The following is a 17,742-nucleotide window of genomic DNA, read 5'->3' as shown; positions in this document are numbered from 1 at the left end:
GAGGAATTGAAGCATGTTTTGGAAGGAAGTGAAGGAAATTTGTCTAAATTTCTATAAGAATAGAGCTTTTGTCGGCAAATGCTTTACATATATCTTACAAACAGTCTAGAAGGAGTATCATCCAGTATATGATGATGGAGATGATTGTGAAGTGGAGAAGAAAAAAAAACTACTAATGGTTGATAGATTGCCACCTCTTCTTATCTGTGGAAGATTTGCTATGGATCATGTTATGGAAACTTTTCTTTGAAAGAAACTTAATTAAGACTCATCAACCATCAAAAGTTACTAAAAAGCTTTTCTATAAACATCCAAAATCTGATGACAACTAATCGACAACATGATTAGCTTCACGAAGTAGATTAAGAGATTTTTTACATTTAGAAGAATATTTAATAACAAAGAAAATATCTATCTATAATTATTTTGGTGAATCCTATTGAGAGTATTGGCAAACAAAAGAGAGTTAGTTTTGGTGAATCCTATTGAGAGTATTGGCAAACAAAAGAGAGTTAGTTTTAATCAAAATGATGAAGGATGGTTATCCATTTGACAACAGAGAGCTTCACTCATTCACAGCCCAAGCTTTGATTTCTATGAGATAATTTGCAAATTAGTTCCATTTTATAACCATATTAGTTGCAAATAATGTCTAATTATATTTGTACGCACTGTATGTAGACACAAAAGGATGTGCTGCTTGCATAAACAAACGCATTACGCGAAAAAAAAGAACCTTCTGTTTGTAAAAATATACCCATTGATTACGTAACGATTTGTTTTGTTTACACAAATGTATGCATTACATACAAGCCACATTAGTTATTTATTATATATCCATTCAATGCCTTCATGTACTGAATTAGTTTATAAATTATTGCTCCATTTGGTGGTATTAGGTCAAAACCTTCTCCAAAATTATTTGACCCATAAAATTCAAAAAGCTCATTTGGAAAAAGAAAAAGAAAAGATTTCACTGTTGGGACCCATCCTAGTCAAATTGAAGAACTATAATAAGGACCTGTTTGCCTTATACAATTTAAATATTAGTGGCCAATATGATTGTGCTCAAATGGGTTAAACAAATATAAATCTCAGTAGAATCGATAATTTAACTAGAACATAATTAAATTTTCGCTTCTCTGGAACATTGTAGTAAAATTATATGTCCTTAAATGACTAAATGAGACCTTATACCTTTCTAATAGTTTGCAAATCTATTCCTCTAATTTTGCAATACTCTCATAATCCAATTCAAAATTTGTGAAAGAGGCCCAATTTGAAGGAAAGATGGGCCTAATGGGCCAAAGCGGCCCATTGAATGTGGCGCACGAAACTTCTATGCGTCCGCACGGACGAGGATACTCATAGATTCCTTCCTTTCCCTCACCGTATATATCCTCCACAACTATCGACGCTCCTCCTTTTGGGTGCTATCTCTAGGGTTAGGGTTTCATCTCCTCCGGCTCTTTTCTCGCGTTAGGGTTTTCTTTATCCGTCGCGAAAAATGATGCAGCCCGCAGGAGGCATGGTTCAGCCCCCGATGGCTCCTCCGCCGATGGATCCGCAGCAGCAGTGGGCGGCGATGTCTGCGCCGCCTCCCCCGCAGCAACAGTACTACCAGATGCCGGCGGCGCCGCCGCAGCCGATGTGGAACCAGCAGGCGCCGCAGGTGCCGCCGCCGGTGGCGCCCCAGCCCATGCCGCAGCCGCAGCAGATGCCGCAGTTCCAGGTCCAGGTCCATGCCCCGACGGCACAGCCGGCGTCGTCCGACGAGATCAGGACGTTGTGGATTGGGGACCTGCAGTACTGGATGGACGAGAACTACCTTTATGGATGCTTCATCCAGACCGGAGAGGTGACCTTTTCTTTAATTAGTTTTGTTAGTAGTTAAATTGTAGACTTTGAGGCTATAAGATATTGGAACACATGACTTAGAATGAAACGAAGCTGCATTTGGTGTTTCAGTTATTCATGGAATTTTGAATTTTTTCAATTGAGTGGCCAGTTAAGTACCTTTGTGAAAGACAATCTAGTACTGAAGAGATTTTGTTTGCTTATATCTGAAGATGTAGATATACGGAGACAAAGAGAATATAGTTCCTCGGTGGTTGCAGAGTGGGGCTTTTAGGTGATACATAATAGACACAAAAGTAATACTGCCGCTTTGTTGTCTGCAAGTAATCAGAGAATCTTGGGCGATTTGGCATTGTTCTGGATCTTGCTTACCTATCATAGAAACTGAACTTTGCCACTCCATTTTTCTTTTCAGAAATTTTAGTAATTTAGCGTCCATCTATCTGTGAATCTTGTTTTGTTTTCTTTAGAAATAGACAATGACAATGACCAAGTCTTAAATCCTAACTATTTTGGCTGGGCTGTACGGATCGTTTTTCTCCAATCGACTCTGTTTAATGCTTTAATTTGTGCCATTCTTTGGATGCAGGGAACTTCAAAATTATCAGTAATCATGTAGACAAAATGATTATTGATGCACATTTGGGGTTATCATCATCTTGGACAGAGTGTAGATTAGAGGAACATTTTAATGGTAGAAAAATGCCAATAGATTTCTGAAACTTTTAGAAGGAAGACATTTAAGTTTTTAATAATTTGGCAGTTACCGATGAAATAGAGAAGATGCAGAAAAAAAGCAACCAATCTATGACAAATATTGTGATGATGAAGCAAAAAGGAATATAATGTAAACTGAATCTTATAAAGAATGAGGTCATCATGACACAAGCTAGATGTGAGCAAGGTAGATTTCCTATTCTTATATGAATAATGCAACAAAAGTTAATTCCTAAAAAAACTGAAAATTGATGGGAAAACTATTTGGCATGTGCTACTCAGGATATTCTTAATAATTGAATTGTCTATTTGTTATTTTCATATTGAAAGTGGTTTAGAAAGGAAAGCACGTCAAATTGAGAAATATGAGTCCTTAATGCAGGTACACTGTATTATTCTTTTTTAGCTGCATGTATGTACTGTGCTGTTACTAGGCTATGCACCTTTTTAGGAGGGACTGAAGTTGTAATAAAAAAATATAAAAGCCTATTCCTCCTATCAATGTTGAATGTTGATGGTCTATTCTATAGTCCGCTTATGATTGCTGTCATTTTCTGATGACATGCTTTGTTCCTTTGAAATTTTAGTTGGGAAATGTTGTATACTCGTTTATTATGTGTGTTGGAGATAGGAGTGGAAATATAATCATTTAGCAAGTTTCTTAAAACTTTTCTTTGTTGCAGGTTACTTCTGTGAAAATTATTCGAAACAAACAGACTGGGCAGGCAGAGGGTTATGGTTTTATTGAATTTGCCACTCGTGCTGCCGCGGAACGAGTTCTTCAAACATATAATGGGCAAATGATGCCCAGTATCGAACAAGCTTTTAGACTTAATTGGGCTACATGTGGAGCAGGTGAGAAACGTGGAGATGATGGCACTGATCATACCATATTTGTTGGAGACTTGGCTTCGGATGTCACAGATTACTTATTACAAGAGACATTCAAGAACCGTTACCCCTCAGTTAAGGGGGCTAAAATTGTAACAGATAGGCTTACTGGGCGCTCCAAAGGCTATGGCTTTGTTAGGTTTGGAGACATAAATGAGCAAACACGTGCCATGACTGAAATGAATGGAGTTTACATTGCTACAAGGCCAATGCGGATTGGCTCCGCTGCCAACAAGAAGAATGCAAGCTCTCAACAACAATATTCTACTAATGGTATGCAGCTTTGCAGTTTGCACTTGTTTCAATTTTTAATTACATTTTTTTTTCTCTTTTGCATCTTCTTATAAAGAAATGTTGCAGGTGATACAACAATTTAATCACCTCTGGAATGCATTAAATCTCGAGTATTTTATGTATCTAAGCAGATGCTTCTGGTTGTAGTGGAATCTGCAAAGTTTTAGCCTTAGAATATTTTATTTCCCAATCATACACTTGAAGATAAGCAGGATTGCTTCGATTGATGTTCACAGTCATTTCCTTCAGTACTTGCCTATCTAAAATTGGGGTCGTTTAAACATAATTAAGTAATCAAGACTTATAAAATTCATATTGTCTCAAAGCAGGATACCATGCTATCTTCATTTAGGGCCTGGAAATGACTTCAGCTGAGATGCATGTCTCCTGTAGTGCGTGGCCTCTGTTAGGTCAGTGTTTTAATTAAGTGAGAATTTGGTTTTTCGTGCTTCATGTGGCTTTTGCTACTCTTTTGTTCTTAGATTCCAGTTCGTTTAATTTAAGACGTTTTCTCTAATTTTCAGTCTTCTTTTAAGTTCATTGTAATTAGTGATTCATCTTCATTGTTGTTTCATTCCCTTTTCAACTCTGCATTTCAGAGTTTAAGTTAATTTCAGGCAGCTTTCAATATTCTTGACCTTTTTTCTGGATTATTCTGAAAAGTTGGATACTCTCCCTTGATGCTAGTTCTCTTCCATCTTCTTCCTTATTGTTTCTTGTAATCATTTTGGTTTAGTTTCAAATATACCTACAATGTGGTGCATAGTTTCTTGCACAGTCTTTTTCCGGATACCTGGGATGACTTTCCCTGGACTTAAAATTAGATTTATAATGATCCCATGCTTGGACTCTCTCAGTTGTTGGCATCTTCCAATAGGTTTTTCTTTTTTCTGTTGCTAATAATAAATCTAGTTATGCAAGCTACTATAATGTGTTTTGGATCTATTCTACAATCAGTTTAACTAACTGTACCAGCTGAAATTCATATTTTGGTTGTTAATGATAATTTTATTATTTTTATAGTAGATTTAGGGCTCTAATCTATTTAGTTTACTTTATTATTAAATTCTAGGAAAGGTAAACTAGATATATAATAATGTAATGAGCAAAGAATTATACGGCGGAAAAGGTGTATATCCTTTTACAAGATTGGTATTACGAGCCTATTCATGTAAGTGAGAAAACTCGAAACATTTTATGGGAAATAGGCTTGTGTTGGAAGGTGGATGCAAGTTGAAATGGAAGGACTGTCATATTTTGAACATTATATGTTTTGGGGATCTATGTTCATATGTCCTATCCACTCATGGTGGTTGCCTTAGTGCATTATCAATAATCACCATATTTCTCTAGGATAATGTGATGTTTAGGAGCTTTTCACTATCTATGATTGCATGACATGCTTGCAGGTCTATATGGCTTGAAAGCGAGGAAATTTATGTTTGGAAATTTTCCTGCAATTTTTTAAGCATGCTTTGCATGCAAGGTTCACTCTGGTCTGTATGTCTGAGTGCAACCTTTATCCCAGTCATTCATGAGAAGAGATGCAAAACTACTGAAAGATATGTGGAATGACATGATATATAGTTTCTTTGAAGTCCATATGGACAAATGGGCAACCCTCTGGACTGCTGTTTCTTGTTCAATCCAGTTTTTGTCATTGCTTGTTGTCATTTGTATTGAAGGGACACTGAATATTTTTAGTTTTTAATCCATGAACTGGCACACTGACAATCAGGTTAAAATGTCATGTCAACATTAATTGAATGCAATGACCATGGTGAGTTGACATTCAGCAAGAGAAAATTTCTAAACTAGTTTCAGCAGACCATATGCAGGATACTATTTGGTGGTAAACTTTTCTCGGCTTCAGAAGTAGATTCTTACTATCTTGATTTTTGCAGCTTCTTACCAGAGTACACAAGCAACTGAATCTGATAATGATCCAAATAATACAACTGTGGGTATCTTGTCTTATTTCATGCATCAATGTGTATGATATATGCTGTTTCTTACCCGCTGTTTTGACTGCAGATATTTGTTGGAGGACTGGATCCCAACATTAGTGATGAAGTTCTAAAGCAAGTTTTTAGTCCGTATGGTGAACTGGTATATGTGAAGATACCTGTAGGCAAGCGTTGTGGGTTTGTTCAATTTGCCAGCAGGTTTGCTTTTCTTTCTTTCTTTCTTTCTTTTGTTTTGATTCTCTTTAAATGCTCTCATCATGTTTTGTAGTTTGACATCCTTCCTTAATCATATCTAATTTAAAGATTTTATCTCTCGATCCAGAGCTTCTGCTGAGGAGGCCATCCGGTTGCAAAATGGGACTCAGTTGGGAGGGCAAAACATCCGGCTTTCATGGGGTCGTAGTCCTACAAACAAGCAGGTAAGTCTCACTTGCCTTCAAATTGGTTTCTTTTTCTGACAAGAAAGTCTGAAGAAAAATGGCCACTCCCTTGTTTCATGTTTTCAGCCCCAGCAAGATCCTAATCAGTGGAATGGTAACTATTATGGGTATCCTCAAGGATATGATACATATGGGTATGCTCCACCTCAAGATCCTAATATGTATGGATATGCAGCATATCCAGGATATGGAAATTATCAGCAGCAGCAGCAGCAGCAGCAGCAAGGACAGCAGGTAAAAATGTTTGTACTACTTATTAGTTAAGTTTTTTAGCATGGTTGAAGTTTCATCCAGAACCAAGACGTTTCACCGAAACATTTTGCATTTCAGTCCTCTTCAATTTGAAACTAGCATCTAATTGAAACGACCCTTATAACTATTTTTTAATGTATTTTTTTTAATTCTAAGTTAGATTTGACTTGAATCTAATTTGTACCTATCTCAATATCAACATCATTGCAGATGCTATTAGATTGTGTAATGCATCGAGAAATAAGATAAAGAAGACTATATACCAGAAGTTCAAAACCGATACAATAAAGTTAGAACTGAAACTGACCGAAACGCTTTAATTGTAAACTAAGCTGAAACCAAAATTTTGAACTATGTTTTTCAGTGACTGCATCTGATTTTATAAGAAAAAGATCTGTTGTGAGATTTAATATGATTTGGAGTTAATTTTAGGAACGATTCTCAACAACGAGAATCAAAATATTGCTTCTTAGAACTTGTTTGCTTCAAGTGCAGTTAAATATTTTGTGTCTGGTTTTCCTATTTACCAGTGTACTTGCTTGTTGCAGAATGTCTGATTTTGCTGTTTACTGGTTTTGGCACCTTGTTCTGCACTGCTCCTATTTATACTATCAGAGTAAGTAATTTTTGAGTCAACAAATTCCTGCCCCTTCCCCACAACCTACAGTAATCTATGCTTAAACATAAAAGCAAAGCAAAGAAACAGAATACTTCACAAAAGAAAAGGAAGGAAAAACCTAAACAAAACACAGAACCTATGCTGACACCAAACTCCATACTCCAGTCATATAGGTTCTCTAGGGGTAGATGAGATATAAAAAGACATGTTCCCAAATCCTAAGTTGTTTTCTATCTGAATCTTCTAAAGTTATGTCCTTCATTCTGGAATTTATTTTGCAATTAAGCCTCAGACTATTTCTAAATAAATTTCCTTAACACAACATCCTTCGATAGGACCAATGCTCTAAAACTTAGAATCTTTTTACTAAATTTGATTGTTTATTCGTACATTATTAATATATTTTCTTATATTAGCTTATTTAACTTTGGTTTACTTTTTTTATGTTAAAACTATAATGGTATTCATTTTTACTTAATTCCTTTACAGTTTCTTGTTAATTATGATGTTCATCATAAAGTTTGCACCATTTATTAATTATTCATAAAGTACCATTCCGTTCATGCATAGTCAGATGAAATTGACTCACCACATGTCATTTAGCTACATTTATCCATCTGTTAGTTTGTTCCTAGTAGAGAAATTTTAACTACTCTGACTAGTGAGATTATTCTAATTTTAATAGAAGCCACAAAAATAATTAAAATGAAGTGTGTGTGTGTGTGTATAGCTCAATCACATATGTGCCTGCATAATTGCATATAGAGCAGTGATTTGACCACCCTTATAATTCTACTGCTTTTGAGAACATTGTTTTGGAGTTTTGATGGATTTAATCTTCAAGTATTGCATTATATTTTCAAGAATTATTTATTATGTCTCCTTTTCGTTTATACTGTCCTTATTTTCTCTGGAATATTACATCATATTACTTGAATTCAATACAGATTGCCTTCAGGATTGTTTTTGGCTCCTAACCCACAGCTCCTTGTTACATGAATGCATGCCTAGACAAGTGTGCTAACTTATAATTCGTAACTCACTTGCAGTGATACTTTCCGGAGCCTGAGTACTTCAAACAGCACTAGTGGAGTCTGGAACATGGCCTTAAAGTTGGCGCCTTTGTGAGCATCTACAAAGATTGATGAATTGAGAAAAAGGCCAGGGAGTTTCTGAGGGAGTTCAAGATTGCTGTTCAATTAGACTGTTACTTGTCTACTTATTTATAGTTCCACTTTTTAGTGCTACTTGTTTCTTGTAATGCTGCCCAGACTTTTGGTGCTGCAGCTGCTGCTGGTGAGGGTTGGTGGGAGCCCTTTGCCTTGCTTCTCTTATATATTTTTTGTTTCTCATCTTAATGGTTACTTTCATATTGCATTGCCTTACTTGCTTTAATCTGCTAGGCGTTATACTATTTCTGAACAGGTGGTATTCGTAGCATCTAATTTCCCCCACATACAAATTGTTCTTGTTTGGCATAAATTGTTATTATTATTATTTTTGGCTTAGCCTGATCGGATGTTCTACATACACGAAATTATATCTTATGTTTCCATACTGCTATATCGGTATGTTTGACCAGCCATCCAACACAATAACCAGGAGCACACTTCACTCTGGCATATCAGGATTGCAGCGAGAATTACCCTTTCTCAAAGAGCACAATTTAGTAAGTCACTACCATGAGCACACATATGCTTGAAAACGGATCCGATATAGATCGGATAGTAAAAAATTAAAATCATATCTTAAGAAAATGAGTACGAATAATTTTTGGATATGGATTAGATAGTTTTCGGATATGAATCGGAGAATTTTTGGATACAAATTGGATAGTGTTCGAATAAATTTTTAAATCTTAAATGGATACATATCAAATTTTAAAAAATCAATATGAACTTACTATGAATATCAATCAAGTCTAAAATTATTCAAATACAATTTAAATAAAACTTACAGTATTTGAGAATTGATTCAGTGACAAAAAGATAGTAATGATGCAAAAAGAAAACAAATGAAACTATAGACTTTAAACAAACATAATGTGTATAAACCAATGATTGTGAATTAGTAGTATCTTTACTATGTCATACTAACCTGAAATTTCATGCATTCAGATGAAATTTCTTAATATTAAGTATTACGTTGTACATTACTCTTACATTGTGATTACTCTTAGGCTACCTAAGTTAAAGAATGTTCTTCGTGTTGAGGACTTAAAAAAGACAAGTATCTTGGGAAGAAGATGGCTCGGCAACATAGAAAAAAACCTAGGGAAAACCTGTGACACCAACTTGAATGTCTTAACAGCCCAAAGTTGGACGCTACTAAGTATTAAGTATTACATTGGAGGGAGGGTCGGTGGAGAGAGGGAGGACCCGTGGAGGGAGGGCAGTGATGGCGATGATGGATTTTAGATGGAGGCGGTGGGCGGTGATGGCAATGTGGATCGAGGACCCGTGGAGTGAGGCCAATGGAGGAGAGCCAAGCTCGACGAGAGAGGGCGGTGATGGCGGCGATGATAGATTTTAGTCTTTAGATGGAGGCGGCACCGCGGCGAGCAGTGAGGGCGATGTGGATCAAGGAGATTTGGGGGAGATGGTGAATAGATAAGAGATAGAGGGTAGGGTTTAGTAACTTTAATTAGGTATTTATTAAGTGAGTAAACGAATATCCGCAATCCGAATCCATATCCGATAAAATCAACTATATCGTATCCGTATCCGGATTTTTTTCTATAAGGCTATCCGAATCCGAACATTTTTGTAAATAGCTATCCATATCCGAATCCGGATTGGATAGGATTTTCCTATCTGTATCTGATCCAATCTGGATCAGATAGCGAATCAGGGTGAACTTAATCCAACCCGTTTTCACCCCTAAGCACACTGCAGCGAGAATTACCCTTTTGGCAGCAAGCTGCTAAGAGTATCGATCATATCCCATAGGTTATATGACCTACTGATCAAAAGCCACAATTTAGTAAATTTTTGGGGCTTCTGCGAGCAACAATCATCTTGATTCCAAATGCTATTTTGAGTATCACCATAGAGGTTGAAAACAGAAAGCCACAATTACGTAGCACCTGACAGTTAAAAGTGAGGAAAAAGACAATACACATCATTACTGAGCCTACAACCTAAGATTGCATGCACACTAGAAAATTATCATCACTCTCACATTGGTTTATTATGATACTCAAAGATTACAGTGTTCTGTTACTTCCAACTCTGCAATTCTACATACGTACATAAATATATAACAGTACATTTCCAAGGGAGCGATCGACACCGGACTTATAGGGCCAGTTGTTTGTTACCTTCAAAGTGCCAGGTCTTCGCGATTGGAAATGCAACCTAAGTAACAAACCTTCCAAGCTTGCGCTTCATCAGAACTGATGCCACAGAAAGGGTAGAACAGACGCACACCCCCAACACATGCTTACATATTTACTAAGACTTCAGAAGACTCGTACTGATGGTCGCTGCTGTATTGTTCACATGCCTCCTTTCTCGCACAGGTCTAGTAGTGACAAAGTCTAGACATAGGCATGAAAGAGTATAAGTTAATGTCTACATTATTCAGCAAAATGTTGCAAGATACACCGCAAGAAGAGAAATTAAACCCATACAAAATGTTTGTACCAGCAGGATCATATATAAAGGGGAAAAAGATGCTGGACAAACTCTAACTGATCATATGATTGATAATATTCAAACATCAAGAAGATTCTTAACTTCTCGTAATCCAGACAAAAGGAAACTCAGAAGGCATTGATTCTGATTCACTTCAGCAGAACATGTCAAAGACAAGTAATCTTACATTGGCACATAACTCGAATTTAAATTGCCAAATCATGAATAGAGCGGACAGACATGCAAGTCAATAAAGAAACAGATCAAGACTTTCTTATTACTCAGAGTATTGATTTAAAAAGAATATCCTACTTATTTATTCAAAACAATCACAAAATGAACATTTAAAGAAATGCAAGTCATCTATAGCATAATTGGCATGACAGTAGTATGAATAGCAAACTTAGAGAAAAGGAAGCATATGTACCTCTGCTATGGATAATTCCAGGCGGAACTTTGGTCCATCATAGTGATGCAAAACTGGCCTAAACGAATCCTCCTCCAAAGGCTTGCAAAGCTTCCTAACACGGATCCTTACCTAAAACATTGACCAACGAGAATTTAGAAAAGAAATGTGGAGCAAGAGCTTGTAAATGTAATTTTTCAAGCCACATCTCCCTACCTGTGCAGGAAACCTGGATTCACCTTTACACTTTTTATCTTCCCAAGCAGTTGGATCAATGTTAGAGCCCCCAAAACTAACAGCCTGATGTGAAGAAACCAGGTTAAGGGACTAGAGATACAGAGGATACTAGCAACAAATGAGCTACTTGCCATATAGCACAAACTGTAAGGCAGGAATATGAAATGACGAAAAACTAGTATAACAGATGAACTGAAATACAAGTAATTAATTGCAACCAATCGTTCAGTAACGGCAGCAAAAAGCATATTTTACCTAACAAACATAATAAATTAGTATTAAGCAAACTAAACATCCAGCAGTTTCATGTATATAAAGATGAAAGCAATACTGAAACAATAACAACAACACATTTCACCGATCTCACTTCAAGGCTCATGAGTACTACCAAGTTTGATAGGCCATGTTCTCCAACTTCCTCACATTCAAAAATTCAAACAAGGATTTAATTTCAAATAAACTTTGTTTTCTCTTTATCCTTTCGCAAGGATCACTTCCCTTAAAAAGTTTAAAAGCTGGTTAGTGACTTAGTCCTTTAATTTTACAGAACTAAATGAATACATTCAGAGAAGATCATGTCACACAATCAACAAAAGTTATGCAGATATATCCAAGAAGAAACAGTCTGATCAGAAGAACATCAGAATTTGGAGAGAAGTACACATATTTAAAGCATTGGAATCTAGTGCATATTGGAATTTGAGAGGGGGAACGGAGAGACAAAGCTCGATATTCATCAAAGTTTTAAATTTTAAATAAGTTAATACATTTTAAAAAATTTTAGGCTTCATTTTTTCTAAATTTTTAGAAATATTTTCTCTCCATTTTTAAATAATATTTAAAATCTTACATAATTAAAAAATAGTTCGATCTAATACGAGCGGCCGATACAATCGATACGTATTATTTTTCCAGACAACCGATACAGATTCCGATCCTAAACTAGGAACCTTGAGATAAGGTCAGATGAAATTACTGTCACTACCGGTCAGATTATTACATGTAAGCAGAATTAGAGGCAAGTATTATTATATTTATATGAAATAAAATATACAAAGCAAAGAAAATAATGCTCTAAAGAAGAAAAAGAAAAAATATGACACAAAAGAGCCTGGTCATGAAATACAAAAATATCTCTTAAAACATCTTATTTGCAAATGTTTCCTACTAGAAGCTCAAACATTTACAGGTTTAATAATGAATATGGATTTTGTACATACCTCAAATATCCCATGAAGCTGATGAGTTGTATAGTTATACAGGAAAAGTGGTAAACCAGGAGTAATTGCCCGTACAGAATCACGATACCTTGGAGGTAAGCCTACAAAATGGTATGTAAGTAGCAAATTAGGAATACTTTGGAGCAGACAAATGGTAATTAAGGATGCAAAAAATAAATTGAATTTTGTCGGACAATAGCATATTGAGAATAAATGAATGACAAGGAAAGCCATGCATGCATTGGATCACAGTGAAAGTTGATTTTCCGATAAACCCTGAGATAAAAGAGATGTATATACTGAATCAAACATGCAGAAGCTCCAATAGGTCAAAATATTTGGAAACTTTATAGGTTATCTCCTATCTGGCCCTTATCTACTCTTTTATTTGGGCATGATTTGGTCTGCTCCCCTGCATTTCCTTGTACACCTATTTTTGACTTTTTTTCTCAATTTATCCATATTTGGTGTTTAAAAAAGATCCACACAAGAAAACACCATTGTTCAAATAACAGTAATTTTCTGTTGTTCTCATCTGGATAAACAAACAGTCAGAAAACTTGTTCACCTCAAATCTACAAATTTAACTAGGTACAAGAAAAAAATCAATGTATGAATACTTTCCCTTCAGGATGCTACATAAAGTGTTCATATGTGGCCATAGTCCTAAATAAAAATGCTGACTCCCATTAAAAAATTCTAACTTGCTCAAATATGTTGGCTCACTTATTAAAATCCAGAATATTGATTTAGCCATTTTGGCTTTCTTTGAGTAATATAAATGCAATTCCTTGGAAAAATAAACTTCCTCCACCATTTTCTTCTTATTTCTTATTCTTCACACCTATTAATTTCTCTTCTTTTTTTCCTACTTTTGTCCCAAAATGCATTCAGTACTTTCTGATTACTCCAGATGTACCAGTCTCGTCTGCTTTGAAGCATTCAATTTTGCAGAAGTAAAACATAGTTATATTTCTAAAGCCTTCAGGACCACAGAAATATATTTCTAAAGCCAACAGTTGTTGTACATATTATATTTATATAGATAGATAGATAAATAGATAGATCAATAGAGAGAGAGAGAGAGTGTGTGTGTGTGTGTGCGTGAATAAACTCAGAAAATTTAAGAAGACGCATACATACCAAAAAGTTGTCTCTTGAGATCTTCCTGCATTGTATCGTTGTTACAAACAAAGATATAACCACCAAGAACTTCATTCCTTGGTAGCATTTCGCTCGAAGGTAAAGTCTTGAATCGTTTGTCAACAGCAGCACTATTGTTGTTGCTATTATTGCTGTTGTTGTTGTTGACATTGCTATTGTTGCTATTGCTATTGTTGTTGCTGATGCTGTTTTGGTTGTTGGCCTCTTTTCCACTAAAATTATTAGAATACTTGTTTGTCCCACTGTTCATCTTGAAACTATTGATATTGATGTTGTTGTTGTTGCTTCCCTTGTGGTACGCTGAACTCATGCTATACACACTGTTACGAAAGGGATTCTTGATAGCAGACTCATTCATTTTTGGATCTAGGTTCATCAGTCCAAGATTCAGATTCTCAAGTTTATAATCATCCTGATAGCCAAACTTGTCCCATGACCTTGATTCAATAGGGCTCCTTGAAAAGTCAACATTGTTCATCCTTTCATCCTTTGATCTTGTCAAATCAGCAAGTTTTGATGTTATGACAGACCACTTATGGTCCTCGGAGACCTTTGATTGTCCTCGGAACTCATCACCCAGATGCCAGAGATTATCCATCCTTTGAAGGTCTATCTGCCACAAGAAGGAAATAGTTGTTGTAAGACATTATTATTATAGGTATTCAATTTCAACAATAAATTAAACAGTCCATTATCAAGGTTGGTCAAGAATAAAGTTATAAGAAAAAAATTTACGTTAGACGATTGAAAATACCGGGAGACTTTCTTCAAATGGATAATTTGAACACATCCAAAGCCTAAACCTCTTAAAGAATCGTTTGCAGAGGCAAATATTACCAGAGCCTTAACAACATTTATACACAGGATAACTATTAATGATAATAAACAAGATTTAAACATATCTATCCAGGAAATTCTATGATTTACACAGGCCTCCACTTTACGCCAAATTTCACATTTCCTGAACCCACAATCACACGGGAATGGAGCAATAATCATTAGGAACGAAAAGAGAAACCACAACACCGACTAATTCTGGAACCAAATTAAAATCCCCATTAGAGATCAAGAAACTAACCTAAAGGAATCCAATCTGATCTATGCACCAAAGAATATGCAAATTACACCAGAAAACAACAGAATCACGCTTACCTAAAGATACGCGAGAGATGCGATATCGGATCGATCGACTCCCGGATCTGCTCGAGCGCAAAGGATTTGGAAACCCTAATATGAGAAGAGGAAAGAGGAAAGGGCGGTGAGAGAGGAAGGCCTCTCTCTCTCTCCTCTACAAACACCAGCTGTCAGAGGGAAAATGGAAATGGACGTTGTCCTGTTCTTATAGGAGGAAACTTTCTAAAATGGCCCTGGATTTAAGAAAAATTTACATTTTGCCACTGGAATTTTGAAAAGTTATTCGTTGGTTATTTGGTCGCAGTCTTTGAAATTGATGGGGGGGATGAATTCTTTTGGAATTGCAGAATTGTATAACAAACTCAGATTTGGTCCTCAAATGCAAAGTCAAAACAAATCTTTTAATCATCTGAGTATATATATATATATATATTGATCCAATTCAAGTTTGAATGGAATTATGTTTAGATTTTTTGGGTATTTGAGAGAAGAGGAAAACTTAAATGTTACAATATAAATTTCTTTAATCATCTGAGTATGAACAAATTTAAATTAAGCTCAATCCAGTTCTTGTCCCCAGTGATTGTAATCTATTACAAAGTACTTATTTAACAATAAGATAGAGAGTTATCTAAACTGATGAATAGCACAATGATAATATTCAACATGACTTGTTGGTTTATTTTTACTTTTTTGAAGCCATGGAATAAGTTGGTCAAACTCCCTTGTTAGTTGCCACCATATTTATGAGAGGCAAGCCATGACATGAGTTTTTATACAGTAGATTGGGTTTGATTTATTAAAGAAACATTTCTTTGGAGTTCAAATGCTAAGCTTATCTTAAAGAAAAAGATAGAGAGAGAAAAATGGATCATCTAATCTTAGGTCAAGCCATAAAAATAGGCTTCTCACATGGAGTTATCACTAACCATGAAGCCCAATTTGATTAAATTAAGCTCATCACATGTGCTAACCTAAGATAATGGCTAAGTTGTGGATGGAGATAATGAGAAGAAATCAAGCAGAGTTAGATGGGTTGGGATTATTTTTTTTCTTTAACAAACTAAGTCAATTTTTCAAAGTTATCTGAAGAATAATAAGTTTCCAAGCTTTTTTCTAGAGGAATTAACAGTGATTCCCTTTTAATGTTTTCACCAAAAATGAATCAACTTATTTCTCTAATAAGTTTTATATATAGACCCGGATGGATATTATGTAGATATTTAAAGGGACCCTGTCGTATTACCGGATTCAAATCCCATCGATATTGCTTATCTATTTGATTTAGCTTGATCTAATAAGTTAAAATTTTACTTTTATATTATAAATTAGGTTGGATATAATTTCGGTGTTGACTTACTAGGATCATTCTGAGGATATTATAGAATATGCGCCAACACATTGATTACTCACATCTAAAAATCTACATCCAAAATCGAATACAGAGTGCTATTGAGATGGTTAAATACATATAATCAATATGTTGGCGTGCAACCGACAATATGTATAAACCAATTAGAACGAGTAGATCTGCGCCGAATCCGAACCCCTGACCTAAGTTTGATTAAAAAAATCCACTAGAATTCTTCTTTTCTATGGTGAGGTGTCACTTCTTTATATCTTTGTGGCCATCACTCATCACAACAAATTGCAAACCAGTGGTGGCTGGCACTTTCACATGAGGCTTGTCCACTTCTCAACCATGGCTTTGGCTTTAGGAGAATATTCATTCTTGGTTCCTCCCTAGCATGTTACAATGTACAAGATGTTGATGCTTCCATAATTCTAATAGTTAGATTAATACATGTATGTATACTTATCCACCTTCTAATATTTGAGACAGGAGAAGCAACATGCACTAGAATAATTATTCTATACTAGCATAAGAGAGTTTATAGAGGTATAAGTAAATTTAATGACATAAAGTTAAAATAATAATTTTGTAAATCACTAAAATATTCTTTATAATTGATGGATAAGAACAAAAGAAACTAAAGAGTAAAATGAGAGATTAGAATATTATCTTTTAAGAGCAAAAAGTAATTGATAAATATAAAATTATACTAAGAAGAAGAGAGAAAAGAGAAGTAGGTATTAATATACTAGTATAAGATAACCTTAGTTAATATCTATAGGGAAAGTTTAATTATGCAAAATAAAAATATTCTGGTGTGAAAGATACTTTACAATGGCAAATTTATAACTGACTACTTAAACAATAATCACCACCTTCCCACATATATTATATTTTTTTTACTTCTGTTACTGTGCTACATAAGATATCTACTCTTTGTTAGTATCTATAAGAATATATATATATATATATATATATATATATTGCAATAGCAATGAATATGATAAAAAAAGTTGGTTTGGTGAGTTGGAAAATTATATTAAGTTGATATGATTCAATCAGTGCTTGTCTTCTTCCGGAGCAAAGATTCCAAAGGAATCATTGGCTTTTAGATTAATTTTTTCCAGTGCTAATGTGCTATCCAAGAATATTAATAATGATCTAATTTAGATTTAATGTAAAGTTTCAATTACTATTAGATTGTCTTGCCTATTATGAAAAGATCCATGTAGTTTAGGGGGATGCAAAATTACCATGAAAGAAAGAGAGAGATGCAAAAAAAAAATAAAAAAAATAATATAATCTAATATTTTAATCTTGTGATGGAAGTGCTTTCTGATATTATTATTATTATTATTATTATTATTATTATTATTATTATTATTATTATTTATGAGCTCGAAAGATAGATATGAGTTGGATAATGAGACAATTCTCTTTAGTGCTTAGTTTAGGCTTCAAGTCATATACGTCACCGAACAATTGCTCCAAGTTGCACTGTTGAGTCATCAACTAAATCGAGCAGTTAAGGCAAGCCACTGAACCACTAAATAAT

General features: G+C 35.0%; 2 protein-coding genes across 4 annotated transcripts; one reads left to right on the top strand and one right to left on the bottom strand.

Annotated features, from left to right (window-relative positions):
- The first annotated feature begins 1,412 nt into the window (after positions 1-1,412).
- On the top strand, positions 1,413-8,389 carry LOC140758934 (polyadenylate-binding protein RBP45-like). Of its 2 annotated transcripts, XM_073095340.1 has the most exons (8): positions 1,413-1,858; positions 3,258-3,738; positions 5,664-5,719; positions 5,794-5,924; positions 6,049-6,145; positions 6,233-6,400; positions 6,967-7,034; positions 8,087-8,389. In XM_073095340.1, exons 1-7 carry the CDS (start codon positions 1,508-1,510, stop codon positions 6,973-6,975), a joined length of 1,293 nt encoding a protein of 430 aa, XP_072951441.1. In that variant the 5' UTR covers positions 1,413-1,507; the 3' UTR covers positions 6,976-7,034; positions 8,087-8,389. The 2 variants fall into 2 exon arrangements, with proteins under 2 accessions (XP_072951441.1, XP_072951442.1); XM_073095341.1 differs by lacking the exon at positions 6,967-7,034 and having other exon boundaries at positions 1,414-1,858.
- A 1,812-nt stretch (positions 8,390-10,201) lies between these two features.
- Positions 10,202-15,004, bottom strand: LOC140759239 (DCD domain-containing protein NRP-like). 2 transcript variants are annotated; one of them, XM_073095743.1, is made up of 6 exons: positions 14,852-15,004; positions 13,679-14,312; positions 12,536-12,636; positions 11,295-11,378; positions 11,100-11,210; positions 10,202-10,575 (listed from the first exon to the last, which is right to left on the bottom strand). In XM_073095743.1, exons 2-6 carry the CDS (start codon positions 14,295-14,297, stop codon positions 10,534-10,536), a joined length of 957 nt encoding a protein of 318 aa, XP_072951844.1. In that variant the 5' UTR covers positions 14,298-14,312; positions 14,852-15,004; the 3' UTR covers positions 10,202-10,533. The 2 variants fall into 2 exon arrangements, with proteins under 2 accessions (XP_072951844.1, XP_072951845.1); XM_073095744.1 differs by having other exon boundaries at positions 13,679-14,308.
- Positions 15,005-17,742: the final 2,738 nt, after the last annotated feature.

This window comes from Typha angustifolia, chromosome 4 (genome assembly GCF_048772165.1).
Source record: "Typha angustifolia cultivar Huaian chromosome 4, ASM4877216v1, whole genome shotgun sequence".
Taxonomy (NCBI): Eukaryota; Viridiplantae; Streptophyta; class Magnoliopsida; order Poales; family Typhaceae; genus Typha; species Typha angustifolia.
The sequence above is the reverse complement of the archived record's forward strand: the minus strand, read 5'-3'. Positions and strand labels throughout refer to the sequence as shown.